The sequence below is a fragment of the Ochotona curzoniae genome, unplaced genomic scaffold, assembly GCF_017591425.1.
Source record: "Ochotona curzoniae isolate NIBS_2020 unplaced genomic scaffold, NIBS_Ocur_1.0 contig_3622, whole genome shotgun sequence".
NCBI classification, from domain to species: Eukaryota; Metazoa; Chordata; class Mammalia; order Lagomorpha; family Ochotonidae; genus Ochotona; species Ochotona curzoniae.
This window is the reverse complement of record NW_024465926.1, coordinates 29,510,379-29,528,967: the sequence shown is the minus strand read 5'-3', so window position 1 is coordinate 29,528,967 and position 18,589 is coordinate 29,510,379. Positions and strand designations below refer to the sequence as shown.

Below are 18,589 nucleotides of genomic sequence, written 5' to 3'. Positions count from 1 at the left end.
AGAGCTGTAACAGCGAAATGCACCTTTATATTACATTACTTAAGGCTATACAGCTATGCTATAAATGGCTACTTGCATTTATTTGAGAGCTGAGTTCCCATCTGCTGCTCACTCCCCTGGTGAGGGCCAAACCAGGAGCCAGCCAGGAACGCAGTCAGGTTCCCCAGACTGGCGGCGGCCATCCAATCATCTGGGCCGTCACCACTTCCTCCCAAGGTATGCGTTTTCAGGAAGCTTGTGGCATAGTGCGTTAAGCTGCTGCCTGTAGCATCAACAGTTCATATGAGCACCAGTTCAACCCCTAGATGCCTCTTTCAATCCAGATTCCGGTTAACATGTCTGGGAAAGCATCAGGGACCCCTACCCACATGGGAGATATGAAGAAGCTTCTGGCTCCTGGTTAACAGCCCCAACTGTTGTAACCATTTGGAGAGTGAACCAACGGACAGAAAATCTCTCTCCTCCCCCTCTCTCTGGAACTCTGCCTTTCAGATAAACAAAATAAATCTTAGAAAAAAGTGAAGAGGAAAAGAGGCCAGCATCAAATCCGGGCACTCAGGGTTGGGATATGAGTATCCTAACTGCTAGGCCAACGTCCACTTCCACATGTCTATTCTAGGGTTCCTCCCGAGCCTCTTCCTGGGAAGTGCTGCATGCACTGGGGACATCATTACATAAAAATGCTGTCTTTACACCTGAGCCCGATCACAAACTGTGTTCTCTCATGCTAAAGTGGTGATCCATTTGCAAATACATTTATCAATATTAGAGAATCAAGATCAAATTAACGCTTGCAATTTAGCTACTTTAGCTGGAGGCCAGGAGCAGCTCTTTCAAATCTAGATATAAGGAACACAGAAAGAGAAAAGTCGTGGTGAATCAATCACATTCCAAAAAAAAAAAAAATCTATAAAACAGGGATAATAAAGAGTACTGTGGGTCTGGTGCGGCAGCCTAATGGCTAAATCCTCGCTGGCATCCCATATGGGTACGGCTGCTACATTTCCCATCAAGCTCCCTGCTTGTGGCCTGAGAAAGCAAAGATGGCCCAAAGCCTTGGGACCCTGCACCCATGTGGGAGACCTGAAAGAAGCTCCTGGCTGCTGGCGTCCGATCAGCTCACCTCCAGCCATTTATGGCCACTTTGGGAGTGAATCAGCAGACGGAAGATCTCTTTCTCTGTCTCTCCTTCTCTCTGTATATCGACTTCCCAATGAATAAATAAATATCTTTTTTTTAAAGTAAAGAGTACTTGTATCACTGTTAGGAGAAATGAACAAAATGACATAGCTAAAGCTCAATGAGCACTGCGAGCTCATTTCACAAGTATTATATTAATGCAAGTGCTGTTTTACAAACAGTATGGCACAAACTAACTGAAGTAGGGAGAATTAAAGACATGCAATGGGAACTTCAAAACATCATTTGAACACCAAACCAGTCCTAACCCACCAATACTTCTCCCTGCGGAGTATCTACAGCTTTATTGGCAATACTGTTTCTTCCCCCACCTGAAAAATGTCTGCTGCCCGTCTCAGAGCCTGGGTTCCCAGACGGCCTCCTGTAGTCTTTACCAAGCTCCCTACAGAAAACCCACCCTCCCTCCATGACCCCAAAGCACCTGGCTGACAGTGCAAATGAGGCAATCCTCTCCCTGGGAGACACAAGTTCCGCAAGCGTGTCTTCCCGGGCGATCGGTTACGTGGGACTGTCCCTGCAATCCTGCCTGGCACAACCGATGACACAAGAGGCGCAATGTTTGCTGGACTGACTCTGAGCGTGAACGCTGGACACGGTCCAAGAGGCCAGCACTTGTTTTCAGATGCAAAAATTGATCAGGACTGCTAACCTGGTTTGTTTTTTCCAGTAAAATTGGTGAGGATAATACTGAGGCTGGCTTTCTGCTCCAGGCCAGTTCACCAGCACAGAACCGGAGGGCAGAGAACAGATCTTCATTTAAGCCTCTAAATGCCAACAAATGTACAGATACATACACGGCCTGAATTTGCACTTGTTTATAAGAGATTGATTTTTATTGGAAAGGCAGGTTTACAAAGAGAAGTAGAGACAAAGAAAGACCTTCCACCCACTTGTTCACTCTCCAAACGGACCTGCGCTAACCTGAAGCAAGGAGCTGCTTCAGGGTCTCCCACGTGGGTACAGTGTCCCAAGCACGTGGGCTACCCTCCAAAGCCTTCCCACGCCATAAGCAGGGAGCTGGATTAGAAGTGGAGCAGTCAGTGCCTAAATGGGATGCGAGCGCTTGCAGGTGGAGGATTCGCCTGTTGAACCACCAGGTCAGCTCTTACACTTTTATACTGGTCCTGTATCAATTCCCAATTGCAAAAGTTCTTGAGGAACAAGCAAAACCACTTTGTATGGCACCCCAAAGCACTACTGATCAAACATCTAATGCTGCTAACATCAACATCTGCACAGTGAGGCCTTTCTGCAAAGTGATGAGATAATTAAAACTGACATACAGGACACCATCTTCCAAAACCATGATTTGTCCGGTGCAGACTATGCCAAGTGCTAATAAGAGGCAAATTGTAACTTGCCTTTGTGGGGACTAGACACAAGGATGCACATTTTGAGTAAGTTCAACTTTACCAGCCAACAGCCACAGCGCGACGCGGCCATCCTGAAGAGGACCGAAGCCGCCCATCCCAGCAAGAAACATTCCCACAGTTCATCATCGGGGAAACGGGAGGGCCAGGATGTTCAAGGAACAAACGCTAAAGGAAAGAAGCCATCTCCTTTCCAACTGTCAGGATTAGAGAGAGACTGCAGGAAACCTTCCAGGAAATTCACGTAAGCAGGTGCCTAGAACTCGCAAACGCTGCAGCAAAGGGGTCTGTGGACCCAAGAAAGGCCAACACAGGAAAGGGTGTGTGTGGGCCCCGTGGAACAAAACTGAGCACAAAGGTGGAAACGCCACATCTGGGCGGGTCCGGCGCCACCTCGGAGCCTCAGGCCCTCCTCCGCACGCCCGGACTCGGCCGGACGCTCCGGCTTTCCCTGCTCTGAAACACGGCCTCAGGCCTCTCTCCAGGACGGCCCAGGCCTCCGGGCCGAGACGGCTTCTCCGCGGGCCGCCGGCTCTCCGATCAACCGCCGCAGCCCGGGAGCCGCCGCCCACCCTGGCCCGGATCAGCCTGCCCGCGGCCTTCCGCGGCCTGTCTGTCCTCCATTCCGCAGGCCACGCCGGGGCCCTCTCCCCCATCGGGCCGCAGCGGCCCTCTCCCCACCCTCAGGGCTCCAGGGTAACCACGGCCACCGGCGGCCGCGGCAGCAGCAGCCCGGCCAGGGGCCCCGCCGCCCCCTCGCACTCACCATGGCGACTCCCCCGAGCCCGCAGCAGGCAGCACCGACCCCGCGCGGAGCCGCTCGCGGTCAGCTGACGCCGCGGCCACGCCCCGCCCGCCAGGCCCCGCCCCCGGGCCCGCAGCCGGCCCTGCCATTGGCCCTGGGCGCCTGCCATTCAGGGCCGGACTGACAGGCCGCGCGGCGCAGCCCGGCGTCTTCGCACTGTGCGTGGGGGCCTTGCGGGACAGGGGCGCTCGCTCGGCCACCAGACCGGAGACGGCAGGCAAGAAGGCCAGGCAGAGCGGGACATGTTTGTTAGGAAGGACGGGAGGCCAAGGGAGCCGCCCTCCGCGTTCACAACATCCGCCTAGGCGCGCGCACGCGTGGTGCGCAAGCGCGCAGAGCAGGGCCGGGTTGGGCTGTGGGCTGCGCTCCGCGACGCGTCTCCACCAGTCACGCGGCGCGACGGGGCGGGCCGAGCCGTCACTGGCCGGCGCCGCGTCGGGCGCGCGTTTTGTCGCGCCTCAGCCGAGCGTGCGGGCGCCATGGGGTCCGCGCTTTTGGAGCGCTTCGCCCCGCGCCTGGGGCTAACCGACCCGCTGGTGCTGAGGTGAGCCGGGGGGCGAGGCGCGACCCTGCCCCGCGACGGGGCTGGGGGTAGCGAGAAGGGGCGGCTGTGGACGTCCATGGGGTCCGCCAGGTCTGTGAGATGCCGGGTGGGACGGGAAGGGGCTGGTCGGGAGTCCGGTTTAATTAAAACCCCAGGAGGCTGCAGCGCGGCCAGGCGGCTGCCTTAAAGATTTCTAAAAAACAAGGCCTCGGATCTCCCGCGTGTTGGAAATAAAGTTCTTTTAGTTCGGTCAAGTCGTCGTTGGCAGCAGCGGTTCTCCGTGATTCCTAGGCAAGCAACCTCTTGACACTGACCAAAAATGCAAATTCCCAGGCCCACTGAGCAGAAGCAGGAGGGGAGCGGGCAGTCGGTGTTTATGTGATCTCCCCCCCCTACCCCGGGGTGATGGCTGGGTGCCCCGTTCCGCCCTTCCCCGCCTCTGATCGCTCTTGCCCCCTCCGGCAGTGCAAAGGCTGGATTTTTCCCTCTGGCCAGAGAGCGCCCCCGGTCTGCATTCAGGGTGCTGGTTCGGTGAGAGCTTGTCCTCCCGGCCCTGAGTGAACCTGCAGGGAACGGGGCGCAGGACGCAGCCCAGCTGGCTGCTTGCTTGCAGTTTCAGGGGTCCGTTGCCTTTCCTTTCTCACCAGGAAAGCAGAGGAGTACTTACGACTGTCGCAGGTGAAGTGTGCTGGCCTGTCTGCTCGCACCACCGAGACCAGCAACGCGGTCATGTGCCTGGACCTCGCGGCTTCCTGCATGAAGTACCCGCTGGACAGGGTGAGCGCAGCAACACCACATGCAGCTGTAACTTATTTTTTATTTTGGCGGGGAGCCAAAAGGATACACTCTTTTATCAGTTGATTTATTCCTCCCCTCCCCTCGGCTTTTCTTGTGTGTCATTCCAGATAAACTTTAGAATCAACAATTAGCTGCTAATTTTTTTTCTATATATACAGTATTCTCTACCATCTAATTGGTTGGCCACCTCGCCACCTCTTTCTTTGCTAGAAGCTGTCTTCCACAGAGCTCTAGCTTGTTGTCCTAAAGCACAGGTTTTAAATTTTCCATTTCACAGAGAACAAGCTGTAGAGTCAGGAGTTAGGTGTTGAGACCAAATATTAAGCTGGTTACTGGTTCGGTGAGTCTCCATTTTCCTCATTCTTTAGGGATACAGGCCTCCGTTTAGTAGGACTATGAGGATTAAGCAGTGTGCGGTGTGTAATGTACCTTTGGTAATATTGTGGGGAGGGGTGGCTCCACTGGCTAATCCTCTTCCTGCAAGTGCCTGCATCCCATATGGATGCTGGTTTATGCCCTGGGCGCTCCGCTACCCATCCAGCTCCCTGCTTGTGACTTGGAAAACAAGGAGGGGTGGCCCAAAGCCTAGGGACCCTGCTCCCAACCGCTGGCTTCAGATTGGCGCAGCTTCAGACGTGGCAGCCATTGCGGGAGAGAGCCAGAGATCTTTCTTTCTGTCTCTCTCCTTCTCTCTGTGAATCTGCCTCTCCAATGAAAACAATTAAATCTTTTAAAAAGTAAAGAAAGGCAAGCTGTGTTGGCCTTCTGCAGCCTCCCTTCAGCCCTGACGTGAAACTGTAATATTCATGAACAGACCTTGCACTTGGGTGACTCGTGGCCTCATGCATACAACGCCTTTTTATCCTGGAGTGCTCCTCCAGCAAGCTCCTGTTGGTCCGAGGTGACCCTACCTTGATGTCGCATCCTTGAGTCTGCTTGCTCAGAATTTCTGATCTTCTGCTTCGGTTCCCTGCCCTCATTTGTTCACTCTGTACACGTACCCTGCTCACTCACTGCTTTCTTCATTTTCCACATAAGTTTTCCATTGGCACTTTGTTGAGAAAAAAAGCAACCACATATGTGCCTTCCGTGGTTTTCAATGCACAAGTTGGCTATGTGAATAGTAATTCAAATTGTTTCTTCACAAGCAAATCGTCTCTGCTTAATGTGATTATGGTTCTGACTAAATAGAATCATTTGCAGTAAAAGGATTTACCTCAGAATTGATTTGGCAGAGTTGATACTACTTATTAAACAACTATTCAGGAATACTAATATATGAACCTTTGTGGGTTTTTTTTCTAAAGGCTTATTTAATTAAACTTTCTGGTTTGAATAAGAAGATGTATCAGAGCTGTCTTAAGTCTTTTGAGTGTTTACTGGGCCTGAATTCAAATGTTGGAATCAGAGACCTCGCAGTACAGTTTAGCTGTACAGAAGCGGTGAACATGGCTTCAAAGATCCTGCAGAGGTACGGGACGTGGGTAAGGTGAAATTATCTAGTGCTCTGTCCTTGTCCATTTTCTGTCTTCAAAAGGCCAAAGTGATGGCAGATGTCACGCATTTTAAAAGCCTGTTAGTTTCGATTTGCATTTTCATTTGCTTCTGTAGTGATATTTGCTAACAAATAATTCTGTCAAACTTCCTCAGCTATGAATCCAGTCTTCCCCAGACACAGCAAGTGGAGCTTGACTTGTCCAGGCCGCTTTTCACCACCGCTGCTGTACTCTCGGCATGCAAGTGAGTGTTCCTTTAACGTCCAGGAAAGGGGCTTTCTATTCCCAAAGAGTACTTGACATAGAGCGCTTTCAACTCTGAGCACATTTTCTCCTATAAATAATATTGAGCATAGTGGTCAGATGGCCGCACTGTCTTATCCCTTAGTGTTGTCAGCAGGTTGGAACCAGGACTGCTGTAAATTCCCTTGCTAACAGGCAGCTGTATCGAGAAGCTAAGTGTTTTGAATTCAGAGTCCATCATAAGTGTTGAAGTCTGACATTAAAACAGTCGTCATGGGTGATTTTTTAAAAAGTACTGCTGGAAAGTTACAGAAATCAAAATTTTAAAGGATGAATTTCTCGCTAGCTATGTACTGATTTGGGTATGTTTAGCTCTGTTACCTCCATTCTTGCAAATGATATTTCTTCACTGCTATTTGCAGAAAATGTCTTGTCAGTTCAGCAGAGGTATGTGTGTATAGGGATAGAAGAAAGCTTTTCCAGAAACCAGTGAGGGTAGTTAAGTAACTCCATTTTTAAAATCAGTTATACTGAGCAAAACAGGTCTACATGGATCTGTTATCCTAAATAAGAAGTTTGGTTTGGTGTGTGTGTGTGTTTAAAAGATTTATTTATTCGTATTGCAAAGTCAGATATACAGAGAGAAGAGACAGAGAGGAAGATTTTCCATCCATTAGTTCACTCCCCAAGTGATGGCAATGGCCGGTGCTGTGCCGATCCAAAGCCGAAACCAGGAGCTCTTCCGGGTCTCCCACGCAGGTGGAGGGTCCCAAAGCTTTGGGCTGTCCTCGACTGCTTTCCCAGACACAAGCAGGGAGCTGGATGGGAAGTGGAGCTTCCAGGGTTAGAACCAGTGCCCATATGGCATCCAGCACATCCAAGGCGAGGACGTTAGCTGCTAGGCCCTGGTTGTGTTTTATTAGTGCTTCTTGGGAGATTATTAGGATTACAAGAGTTGAGGGTTGGTTGGTTTGTTTTTTCTTCCTGAGTTGGAGTGTTTCAACAGCCTAGATGAAGTGAATTGAACACTTAGAAGAGGCTGTTGTTGTCATTTGGCAAATTAGTAACGTATGAAGTTGACTGGAAAGCATCAGGGATTACAGCAAATGTTTTTTCTGTGCTCCATTGTTGCAAGACAAAATTCCATGTGCATTTTAACTCACAGTCCAATAAATGACTAAAGAGCTTACAAAAGCAAATCTATAGGATTGTATCTCATGACATATGTTTGAAACAAAGGAAAAATTAGGTAGTTGGGGACTGTTATTAAAGCATGAACAGAAAAGGAAATAGGTTGATACTCTGTTTGGCCAGGAAAGCTATTTTGTTCTTGACAAAATCAATTTTTAACCTTTTGTAGGATTCTAAAGCTAAAAGTGGATAAGAACAAAATGGTAGCCGCATCCGGTGTGAAAAAAGCCATATTTGATAGACTCTGTAAGCAGCTGGAGAAGATCGGGCAGCAGATTGACAGTGAGTAGTCTTGAAGATCTGTTTATTTGAAAGACAGAGTCACTGCCATTGTCCATGCCTGCAGTGATGAACATGTGACTGCTTATGAAGAGCTATGCTATAGTAATAATATAGGGGAGTTTGGGGAGGGGGGGGAAATCACAGAGCCTATGGAACTGTCATAGAATGATGACAATAATTTAAAAAGAAATTAAAACAAATATGTATATTTGGTTTAAGTGAGAAAGGCAGAGTTAAAGGCTGAGGCGCAGACACATCCAGAGAGAGAGAGAGAGCCTTCATCCTCTCGTTTATTCCCCAAATGGCAAAAGTGGCCAGGGCTGCACCAGACTGAAGCCAGGGGCTTCCTCTGCGTCTCCCACTGGGTGCAGCGGCACGAGTACTCAGGCTGTCTTCTGCTTTCTGGGATCAGAAGTAGAGCAGCCGGGACTCGAACTGGTACCAATGGGAATGCTGTCACTGGAGGCGAAAGTGTAACCCACCGTGTCGCAGCATTGACCACAAGCCAAGCATTTTTTTTAACACACAGTAGTTGCTTCCTGAATCTATGAAAATTTGATATGAACCAATTTTTTAGTGAGAAAATTTATGTTTTTAAGTAGGGTGATTTTTTTTGAAACTTTTTAAGATTCCATAATTGCATGTCTGCAAAATTGATTTTTCTTGTAGCATTCTCTAATGTTAGATGCCAGCCTTTACTTACAGAGGCTAGAATACATCTGACCAGAGAAGTCAGAGAAGAGGGGATCGCTCGCCTTCCCTTCTCAGTTATTGGTCAGTCAAGGTTTCTAATTTTTACTTGTGAGCTAATTCATTGCCCAATTACTACAATTAAGAATAGGAGAAAAATTAATGTTGCTAACACTTTTATTTTTCCTCACAGGAGAACCTGGAGATTTACCTACTCCACCACCGAAAAAACAGAAAACAATGTTGCCAGCAAAGAGTAAGTCTTACCTGCGCTAGTGACAAACAACTCTACTTTTTTGCTGTTGTTGCTTTTTGATTTAAGAACAGAGACCTAGGCTGATGCTCCCGGGTACTAACTCATTCCCTAAATGCCTGCCATGACCAGGCTAGACAGAGGCCTCTGAGCTGGAGTCAGCAACCAGGAACTCACCCTGGTCTCCGTGAGGGTGGCAGGAACCCAGCCACTGGAGCCATCACTGCTGCCCCCAGGGTCTGCATTGGCAAATACTCATCAGGGGCCAGAACCGTGAATCAGACCCATGTATTCCAGTGTGGGGAACAAGGATCTTAATTTGCATCTTTTTGTTTTGTAGATTTTATTTTTGTTTTATTGGAAAGTCAGGTATACAGAGAGAAGGAGAGACAGAGAGGAAGATCTTCTATCCATTGATTCGCTCCCTGAGTGACCACAGTGACCAGAGCTGCGCCAATCCAAAGCCAAGAGCCTCTTCCAGGTCTCCCATGTGGATGCAGGATCCCAAGGCTTTGCGCCATCCTCGACTGCTTTCCCAGGCCACAGGCACGGAGCTGGATGGGAAGGGGGCTGTTGGGATTAGAACCAGCACCCTAATGGGATCCTGGCTCATGCAAGGCAAGGAGGACATTAGCCACTAGGCTACCACACTGGGCACTTAATTTGCATAGTAGCCGTAAGGCTAAATACCCATCCTGAGAATTGGGTTTTAAATAAATCATGATTATTAATCATTTGATAAGAACAGTTTTCCGAGAAGCTATAGGTGGCCGTGATAGAAGTATGTAGTTAAGAACATCTTGGCAGGCAAACTGCCTAGGTTCAAATCTTTGTTTAACACTGTGAAAAGAACTTCAGAAAAAAATCACAAACTCTATTAAAGAGTGATGAATGATCTGTGGAAAGAGGTTCACGCCCTGTGGAGATTAAAATATTAGTTGTGGAGCTCTGCCCCCTAAACCAAACCACCAGAGGCCCAAGGGACCCTGAATCTCACACCTTCCGGGCAGACTGAGAATGCGGCAGAAGGCAGGCTCCTGCTCACATTGTGGCCGTCTTGCTGGCCAAGCGTGCCTGGAGAGGTGGGAGGCGTCTTCACCATCATATTTCTTCCTTTAGCGATTGTGGCCTGAACGTATCTGAGAACAAAGTTCTGTTAGATTCCTTTTTTTAGTTATAACTGTTTCTTTACCAGTAACTCATGTTTACTTATCCTGTTGCCTGAGACCTGGTGGGTTGTTTTCCAAATCCCTGTGATCTATTGTTAGGGTAGCTGGTAGGCTATTGTTTAGTTAGCTAGTAACCTTTATCCACCTGCTTGCTCTACAAGGATTATGGTATAAGTTACCCAGTAAAATTCAGTGAAGTGTGCATTGTTTCATCTCACCTATGTACCCCCTGTGTCCCACGTTTCTTCTTGGTGCAAATGTCACGCCTCGAGTCCCGGGCCCACTAGAGGGACCCCTGAGAGTGCCCCACCCAGCAGCACAGACAGCACAGACAGCAGTCTCTGTAGACTGGAAAGCAGAGTAGGGAAGTTACCTGGTTGGTCATGGTCGGGCATCTGCCTTAGGGCGTCTTCTTATAGAAGGTCCCTGGTTATAGAACCATTTATTTAGCTGGTTGACTGTTTATAATTGCTGGAGATTGATTTTGTTGTTGTTTTAATTTTTCATCTCCACTCCAGATGTTTCCATGTTAAGGTCCAGTTTGCTTGTGTAAGAGCTCCAGCTGATGGTTTCCTTTTGTTCACTTACCTATTGTCACCACCACCTATTGGCTTGTGATTTTTGATTAATATTAGCACCTACCTGTAGGTGCGAATACCTGTAGGTTTTACATGAGTTTTAAATGAGATACTAAAAGGGGCTTGCCGGAGTCCAGCTCCAGCTGAGTTTGGAGCTCGGGAAGGGTGCATGGAGTCGGCGATAAAGAAAGACACAGACACAGACACTTGGTGTGTTCTCACACAAGCTCAGGAAAAAGCTGTCCTTTTTATTTACTCAAAACCCTTCTCAAGCTTCTGTACAAGCAACTATTCTATTTTTTTTCTTTTCAAAATTAAGGGGGCATGTACAGATATTTGGTCACTCCGTCTGCACTTCAAGGCTAGGCAGGTGCTCCTAAAGATAATTTTGCAAAATACTGTATTCATATTCTTCAAAGCAAGCTATTGTTTATTCTACAACAGCAGCCATGGAGCAACAGCCAGGACATCCTTAATTCCTCTAGCTAAAAATTATAAAATCAGCTAAAACAATTACATTTTCTAGGGTCCAAAAAATTGCAAAGGCAGGCTAGCCTTTGAGATAACAATAACTATATTTATTGCCATAGCAGTTTCAGCTCTCACTCCCATCCCTTGCATTAGTATTTAAGACATATATATCAAGCCCCTTTCCAGAGGGTGTGCTGTATGTCTGGGCCAGGTTCTGAGGCAATAGTTAGCACACAATAAGATGTCCAAAAATGACATGGGCTTAATTGTGCTCCTGTGTGTAAATTGTCAAAGGCCCACTCACCAAGACATTATCAGTGACATTAACTCTCAAGCTCACGTCAGTTGTAAAAACTGTCTCACAGAGGCAAACAACAATGCCTCAAAAGAATACAGACTTCTTAGTGGGGTGCTTAAGTGTCCATGCAAACAGGGGGTGAAACAGCGTCAGGGTGGTCGGAGAGAAATACGCCGGGCCCTGCCAAACAGCTGGAAGCTCCCTTGGGCCCTGCCAAGCAGGGGAGCTGTTCTCTTCACACCTTCGTGCCATCCACACCTACCGCACGGACCCCAGCAGGGGCTGGCACATTGACTCAACTAACTAATCCTCCATCTCCAAGCACCAGTATCCCGTACGGGTGCCAGTTCACATCCCAGCTACTGTACTTCCCACCCTGTCTTGCTTATGGCCTGGGAAAGCGGGAGAGGATGGCCCAAGTCCTTGAGCCCCAGCACCCACGGGAAGACCCAGAAGGATCTCCTAGCTGCTGGTTTTGGATTAGTTCAGCACTACCCGTTGGCCATTTGGGGCCACATTTACATTTACGTTTCACTGTAAAACTGCCTTTCAAATAAAAACAAATGATTTTTTTCTATTTTACAATTTTGCAGGTATTGGCTTCCTCTCCCCTTACTCTTACTCCCCTCCCCGTTGTCCGCCATGTTTTATAGTAGATGTCCTTCAGCTGGAGTCTGGACTCCAGCATTCTGCTCTTTATGCGGGTAATGGCACTCTTGGTATAAGCAGTAGCAGAGGGGCTAGTGTTTTGTTGTCTAGATACATTTAGAAGTTTCATCGGGTCCTACTTTTATTCGGAAGTAAGGAAGAATTCTGTCGATCTTTGATACCTAGTACTCTAGTCTCCATTACATCCTTCGTTTGTGAGATTGCAAGTGTACGTTCATTTACCTTTATATCTGTTTTGTTTTGTATCTTGGATGGACGTTGTCTTATATCGCTAAACATAATAGTCTCCAATTGGGACCATTTGGTTGCAATTGGTAAGATTTCATAATATTCCATAGAGTAGATACACCAGTTTCTTTATCCAATCCTCCTTCAGTGGGTATCTAGGTTGTTTCCATGTTTTTGCAATTACTGGTTGTGCTGCAGTGAATACGGTGATCCAGGTTGCTTTCTCATTGTGGATGTTTCAGTTCTTTTGGACAGATTCCCAGTAGTGGGATTGCTGGGTCAAATCCTAAGTGGGTTTTCAGTTGCCCGAGTATTCTCCATACCGACTTCCATAGTGACTGCACAAGTCTACAGTCCCTCAAGCAATGGATTAGGGTACCTTTTTCCCCACATCCTCGCCAGCAGGTATTATTGGTAGTTCTCTGCCTGGGGTCATTCTTGCTGGGGTTAAATGGACCCATTGTGTTATCCATTTGAATTTGTTCCTTTGAAAAATGTGCTCATATGCTTTGCTCATTTCTTAACAGGGTGTTTTGGTTTTGTTATTGTGTTTTTGGAGTTCTTTATATATCCCGAATATTAGCCCGCATCTGTTGTATAATGTACAAAGGTTTTCTCCCATTCTGTTGGTTGCTTTTTCACTTTTTTTATTGTTTTCTTTGCTGTGCAGAAGCTGCTTAGTTTGATGTGGTCCCATTTATTTATTTTGCTCCTGACTGCCTGTGCTTCTGATGACGTTTCTTTTTTTTTTTTTTTCTATTTTTTTTAATTTTAATAATCTTAGTTGATTAGGGTACAAAGGGTCAAGGGCTACAGGGTGAAAGTGGGTAATACCATTGTTTCCATACTAATATTATCATTTTTCCTTGTATCTGGGGTTAGGGGAGTAACAAAGGGAAAAGCCCCACCCTACCTCCCACCCATCCGCCATCCCCAAAGAGAGGTGCACTCCGAGGGTCCTGCTCAAACAGTTTTGATAGTTCATCAGTTCTGAATTGCTGCCAATCTCACCGTCCCAACCGCAATGAAACCTATTCAGAGTCCACTGGCTGACAGTCTCTTGATGGTTGGGGTTCTAAGATCAGCAGTTCAGTTGGAGGGATCGCCAAAGAAACTTCATCTGAGATAATCCCAGATCTGATTCTTGAGTGAGTTTGCTAGTACAGACTCCAACAATGTCCATCACACCAATCAGGTTATGCACATGCTGGTCATTGCTGTTGCTGGGTCAGTTCTGTTTCCAACCCTGTCTTCCTTGTGAACCAACGGGTGTTGTAGTCCAGCTCGATCCTACCCACTTCATACTTGATCCTCACACAAACAAGTTAGAGCTGCAGCCTAGTTGGGGTGACTCCCCATAACCCCCACCAGTTCTGCCCCCTACTCTGGTTCCCATACTTGCCAGTATGTAATGCAGGCTTGTCCAGTCTGTCCCACATCCCATTCAGCTCTCATACATGTCAATGGGCATTGAAGCCTAGTTCAACCCAACCAGCCCTGCTATCCAGCCCACACACATACTGGTGGATGCTATTCTGTCTAGCCACCCCCGTCCCTGTCCTGGTTTTCATGCTGTCCAGTGAGAGGGTAACCCTGAGGGAGGTGCCCACTATTTCCCTTCTAGTTCACACCTACTCCCAGATTATGCACTCTCCTGCAGTGGTGGTGGTTTTGGCATTTGACTTGACAGAATTAGCTCCCAGTGCCAGCCTCTGCCAGCTAATGCTGTGGCTAAGCCCAACCAACCCTCACCCACTCTAATTTTTGCTTGCACCAGTCAGAACAGTGAGCCCACCGTGACCCTTCCCTTATTTAGCTCACATGAGGCCCCCAGGTGCTATAGCCCTGCCTAGTCTGAACTGCCCCCATCCCAACTCACGCTTTCCAATGGAAGTAGTTGTCCAGCAGGGGAGCCCACATTCCCCTGCTAGCTTTGCCTCCTACCCCGATTTTCACCTGTGCTTGTTTGGGCGCTGCAACCACATCTGGTACGGCTCATCTCACCTTGGCATTCCTTAATGTGTACTGCTATGTGTTGCAACTGAACGTGGCCCGACACACACTCTGTTCTGGTGCTCGGATTCTCCAGCGGGTGATGTGAACGGGTTCAGCCTGGTCCGCACCCAACCCATGCCATGTGTATGCCAGTGGGATAATTTCCATTGTCTGTTCTGGACTGTTTCCTATTGTGCTTCTTGCGCTTACCTGCAGCGACTGTGTCCTGCCAGAGTTGTCCAGGCTGCTCCATCAGAAACTCTCCCAATGCCAGTTTTTGCGCATACCAGTGGGTCCATGAGCCAGCCCTACTCAGTTCACCTCCTGTCCTAGCAGGAACAGTGGCTTTTCCTGACCAGCCTTCAACCAGCCTTCACTGTTGGATGTTTCAACCCAGCCATGGCTCTTCCATACCCACATACAGCTCACACATGGTTCAGTAAGGGATGAGACCTAGCCTAGTCTGTCCCACATCTATCCCGGTCCTCCAGAGCACCAGATTGTGTCGGAATCTGGCCGGGCTTGGTGCTTCCAGCCCCAGTCCACACTTGTGCCAAGTGAGATTACAACCATATCCTGATCAGAACACAGCCCCAATTCCAGCCCATGCGCTCTTTGGTGGGAAACTCAACCCAGCTAGGGTGTCCCCTTAGCTCCCCAACCGGGCCTATTCCCAGCCTTAGATCACATGCAGGTCGGTGGTTGTTCTGCCTCAGCATGGCAGAGCCCCTCACTTGTCCTGGCCCTTTGGATGCTGTGGCTTAGCATCCCTAGCTCACGCAGATCAGTAGGTGCAAGGGCCTACTTGGCATGACCTGTGCACCAACCTGATTTCTGTTGTTTCTTGTGAGAGTTAAGGTTTGTTCAGCCCTGCCCATTCTGCCCCCTTCAGGTGGCAACCCGGCCCACCCCACATCCTGTTTAAGGATGCACATTCAGGTGCTGCTGCCTTGACCTACCCTGACTGTTGTGGGTTCCTTTACCCGTGAGAGATGGCAGGTGGCATGGTCACACTTAGCTTAGAAAATTGCAACCCCAGCTTTCGAGCTAACCAGGGGAACTTGCATTTCTGCCTGGTTGGGCCCACACAACCCCACAGAGTCTACCCCCAGACCAAGTTCTCTTGCGTGCTGGATAGTGTCTTGATCCTGCCAAATGTGACCATTCCACAACTCCACCACCCAGTTGGGTAATGGTACCTAAAACTGCCAAAGAGGCCCCCATCCGTAGCTTTAGTGTGGGCTAGTGTGTGGTGATCAGTAGTGTTCTATGCTAATAGCCCATCTCTGTATTCCTAGTTGGACTGTTGAATCTGTCTAACCCAAATTATCTTCTGGATACTTCCCTCCAAATCACCAGGTCTTGGTCACCACGTATGCCTAAATCTTTCATGACCCTGTCACTGAGAATCACCCAAAATTCACTTCTCACCTGCACTCAAACTGGAATTAGTCATGGGTGTCACCAGGCAGCAACTACATATCTTAAAAACCCCAGAGTTCGCCGCCGGGTGGCCAGCAAGAAAAGCCTGGCACCACTTGGTGCACTGGCTGCTCTGGGGGAGGCCAAGGACTGCCTTCCAGCAGTGTCTTTGGCGTGAGTCTCCAGCATTGGGTCTGACCCAGCAGGGGCACCCCCCACAGTCATCACACTGCAAGGAGCGGCAAATGCCCCCAACCCCAAGGCCTGAACCCCTCCCAAACTCACCCTGCCTCAAGATCTTCTGATGTCGTTTCTAAGGAGTCTTTACACACTCCTATGTCTTACAGAGTGTTTCCTTCTAATAGCCTGATGGTTTCTGGGTGTAGGTTTACCTCTGTATCCATTTAGATTTGATCTTTTTTATGGTGAAAGCTGAGGGTCTTGTTTCTTACTTCTGCAGGCTGTTATCCAATTGTCCCAACATCATCTGTTGAAGAGACCCAACTTTTTTCCTTGGGATGTTTTTTGTTCTCTGTTGAAGATTAGTTGTATGTGTGGGGCGGGGGGGCTCTCTGGTATTTCTATTCTGCTCCGTTGGTCTTCTCTGCTTTGGTTCAGTACCAGGCTGTTTTGATTACTGCCGCCCTATAATATATGTTAAGGTCTGGAATTGTGATCCCTCCAGCTAGATTCTTATTCTTCAAGATAGTTTTGGGTACTCATGGTCTCTTGTGTTTCCAGATGAATCTTTGTATCACTTTTTCTAGCTCTGTGAAGAATGTTCTTGGGATATCGATTGGTATCACATTGAATCTGTCTACTACTTTTTGCAATATGGATATTTTGATGGTGTTGATTCTGCTGGGCCAGGAACATGGTATATTTCTCCACTTTTTAAAGTCTTCTATTTCTTTTTCAATGTTCTGTAATTTTCCTAATAGAGATCTTCCACATCTTTAATTAGGTTTGTTCTAAGCTATTTCAATATCTACTTTGTTATTTTGAGAGATACCATGTTGACTAGTTCTTTTTCAGCCCAGGAATTGTTTGTATATACTAGTGCCATTGATTTGCATTTCTTTATTTTATACCTTGCTACCTTACCAAACCTTTAGAGTTCTAGCAGTTTCTTTATTGAGTCTTTTAGTTCTCCTGTGTATAGAATCGTGTCATCTGCAAACAGAGACAGTGTGACTTCCTCTGTTCCAGTTTGAATTCCTTTAATTTCTTTTTTCTTCCTGATAGCTCTAGCAAGGATATAGCAATGGCAATAGCAGACATCCTTCATCTAGTTCCAGATGTTAGTGGGAAAGCTACCAGTTTTTCCACATTCAGTATGATGCTGGCATTGGGTTTTTTGGTAAATTGCTTCAGTTGTGTTGTAAAATGTTCCTTCTGTGCCTGTCTTGCTCAGGGTTTTTAGAATGAAGTGGTGTTGGGTTTTATCAATGCTTCCTCTATGTCTAGTGAGTATGGTCTTTGTTCTTCAGTTTATTGATGTGATATATATCACATTTATAGATCTGTAATTCTTTGTTTTGTTTTTAATGGTACAGGTTCCATAGGCTCTGGGATTTCCCCTTCTCATTCCCTTAATCCTCTCCCCACCAATGATTTCCCCTATATTATTATAATAGAACAGTCCTTCACAAACAGTCATATGTCCATCATTCTGCTATTTAAGTGTATCCTGACACTATAGATATGGACAATGGCAGAGATTCCAGCATGCTAAGATATGCATCTGTTAAACCATCCCTGCATGCCAGGGATAAATCCCACCTGTTCTGGGTGAATGACCTGTCTTATGTATTATTTCATTGTATTATTTCATTGTGTTGGCTAGTATTTTATTGAAGACTTTTGCATCTATGTTCATCAAGGATACTGGTGATCTCTTACTAGTTGTAAAACTGCCTTTCAAATAAAAAAATAATTAAATGTTATTTTAGGAAAATGAAGCACTGTTTAAAGTGTTTATTTCCATGCCTATCAAGCTCAAAATAGGTGCTTGATAAATGTTAGCTGCTATCAGATGCCTTGGAATTCTTATTCCCAGTTATGTTAATTAGCTAAAGCAAACACTTCAGACTAGTTTACTTTTTTATCTCTTTTGCAAGCACAAAAAATTTGAAGAACTCTTTTGATGATTTTTCCTCAGCAACAGAGAAGATGGTAGAGGCCTCACACAGACCACAGCCATGTGACGATCTGACACAGGATTATGAAGAATGGAGAAGGAAGATTTTGGAAAATGCTGCCATTGCTCAAAAGGCTGTAACAGAGTGAGTTGTGTCCAGACTGACCTGTGCTGCCTCCAGGAAGATGTAAGGACTTGGGAGTTTGTTTGACCCTAAGATGATTGCCTTGAAGCAGAGAAGCGAACCCTAGGGCTGAGGTCCGCGCGGTGGGCGGACCCTTAGCGTGATGAGGACTGGATAAGGCGTGAGTCCTCGCATGGCCCTTTCTCCCCCAGCTCTGTGAAAAAATTGGAACCATTTTGCTTTGTTTTTTGGATTTTATTTTGTTTTGTTTTCAAAGCAAAAGGCAGTGTCCTGTCCTGTCTGCGGCGAAAAATGCATTCAGTTAGGTCTACAGTAAGCTTTCCGATTTGACTAAATTGATGTGTTGTACAGACTAAGTTAATAAATATTACTTTTATATACAAGTTGTACTTGTTATCAGTTTGGAGCAGTCCTTACCAGGCCAGAGTTTGTTTCTACTCTGGTAGGGAAGATTTTTTTTCCCTACATTGTTGTGCACTGACCACAAATTGTGTCATTTGTGGACTTAAAACCCTGCTCCAGCATTTAGACCAGTGGAACCTTGAGCAGATGAGTTAACCTTATTCCTCCCCTGTAAAAATAAATAGTAACAAAAGTAACAC

The 18,589-nt window shown here is 47.2% G+C and overlaps 2 protein-coding genes across 2 annotated transcripts in view; one reads left to right on the top strand and one right to left on the bottom strand.

Moving 5' to 3' along the window:
• VPS35 (VPS35 retromer complex component) overlaps nt 1-3,405 on the bottom strand; it is a 47,396-nt gene extending 43,991 nt beyond the window's left edge. Inside the window, exon 1 of the mRNA XM_040982767.1 lies at nt 3,337-3,405. Within this exon, the coding sequence (XP_040838701.1) occupies nt 3,337-3,339 (3 nt within the window). The 5' untranslated portion in view covers nt 3,340-3,405. The remainder of the gene's footprint in view (nt 1-3,336) is intronic.
• A 449-nt stretch (nt 3,406-3,854) lies between these two features.
• ORC6 (origin recognition complex subunit 6) lies at nt 3,855-18,361 on the top strand. Its single transcript, XM_040982143.1, has 7 exons — nt 3,855-3,919; nt 4,567-4,696; nt 6,025-6,188; nt 6,368-6,457; nt 7,817-7,929; nt 8,813-8,875; nt 17,864-18,361. Exons 1-7 carry the CDS (start codon nt 3,855-3,857, stop codon nt 17,989-17,991), a joined length of 753 nt encoding a protein of 250 aa, XP_040838077.1. The 3' UTR covers nt 17,992-18,361.
• Nucleotides 18,362-18,589: the final 228 nt, after the last annotated feature.

Coding starts and splice junctions, on each gene's coding strand:
- ORC6 (XM_040982143.1), top strand. CDS start 3,855: ATGGGGTCCGCGCTTTTGGAGCGCTTCGCCCCGCGCCTGGGGCTAACC. Junction 3,920..4,566: donor ACCGACCCGCTGGTGCTGAG/GTGAGCCGGGGG, acceptor CTTTCTCACCAG/GAAAGCAGAGGAGTACTTAC. Junction 6,458..7,816: donor GCTGTACTCTCGGCATGCAA/GTGAGTGTTCCT, acceptor AACCTTTTGTAG/GATTCTAAAGCTAAAAGTGG.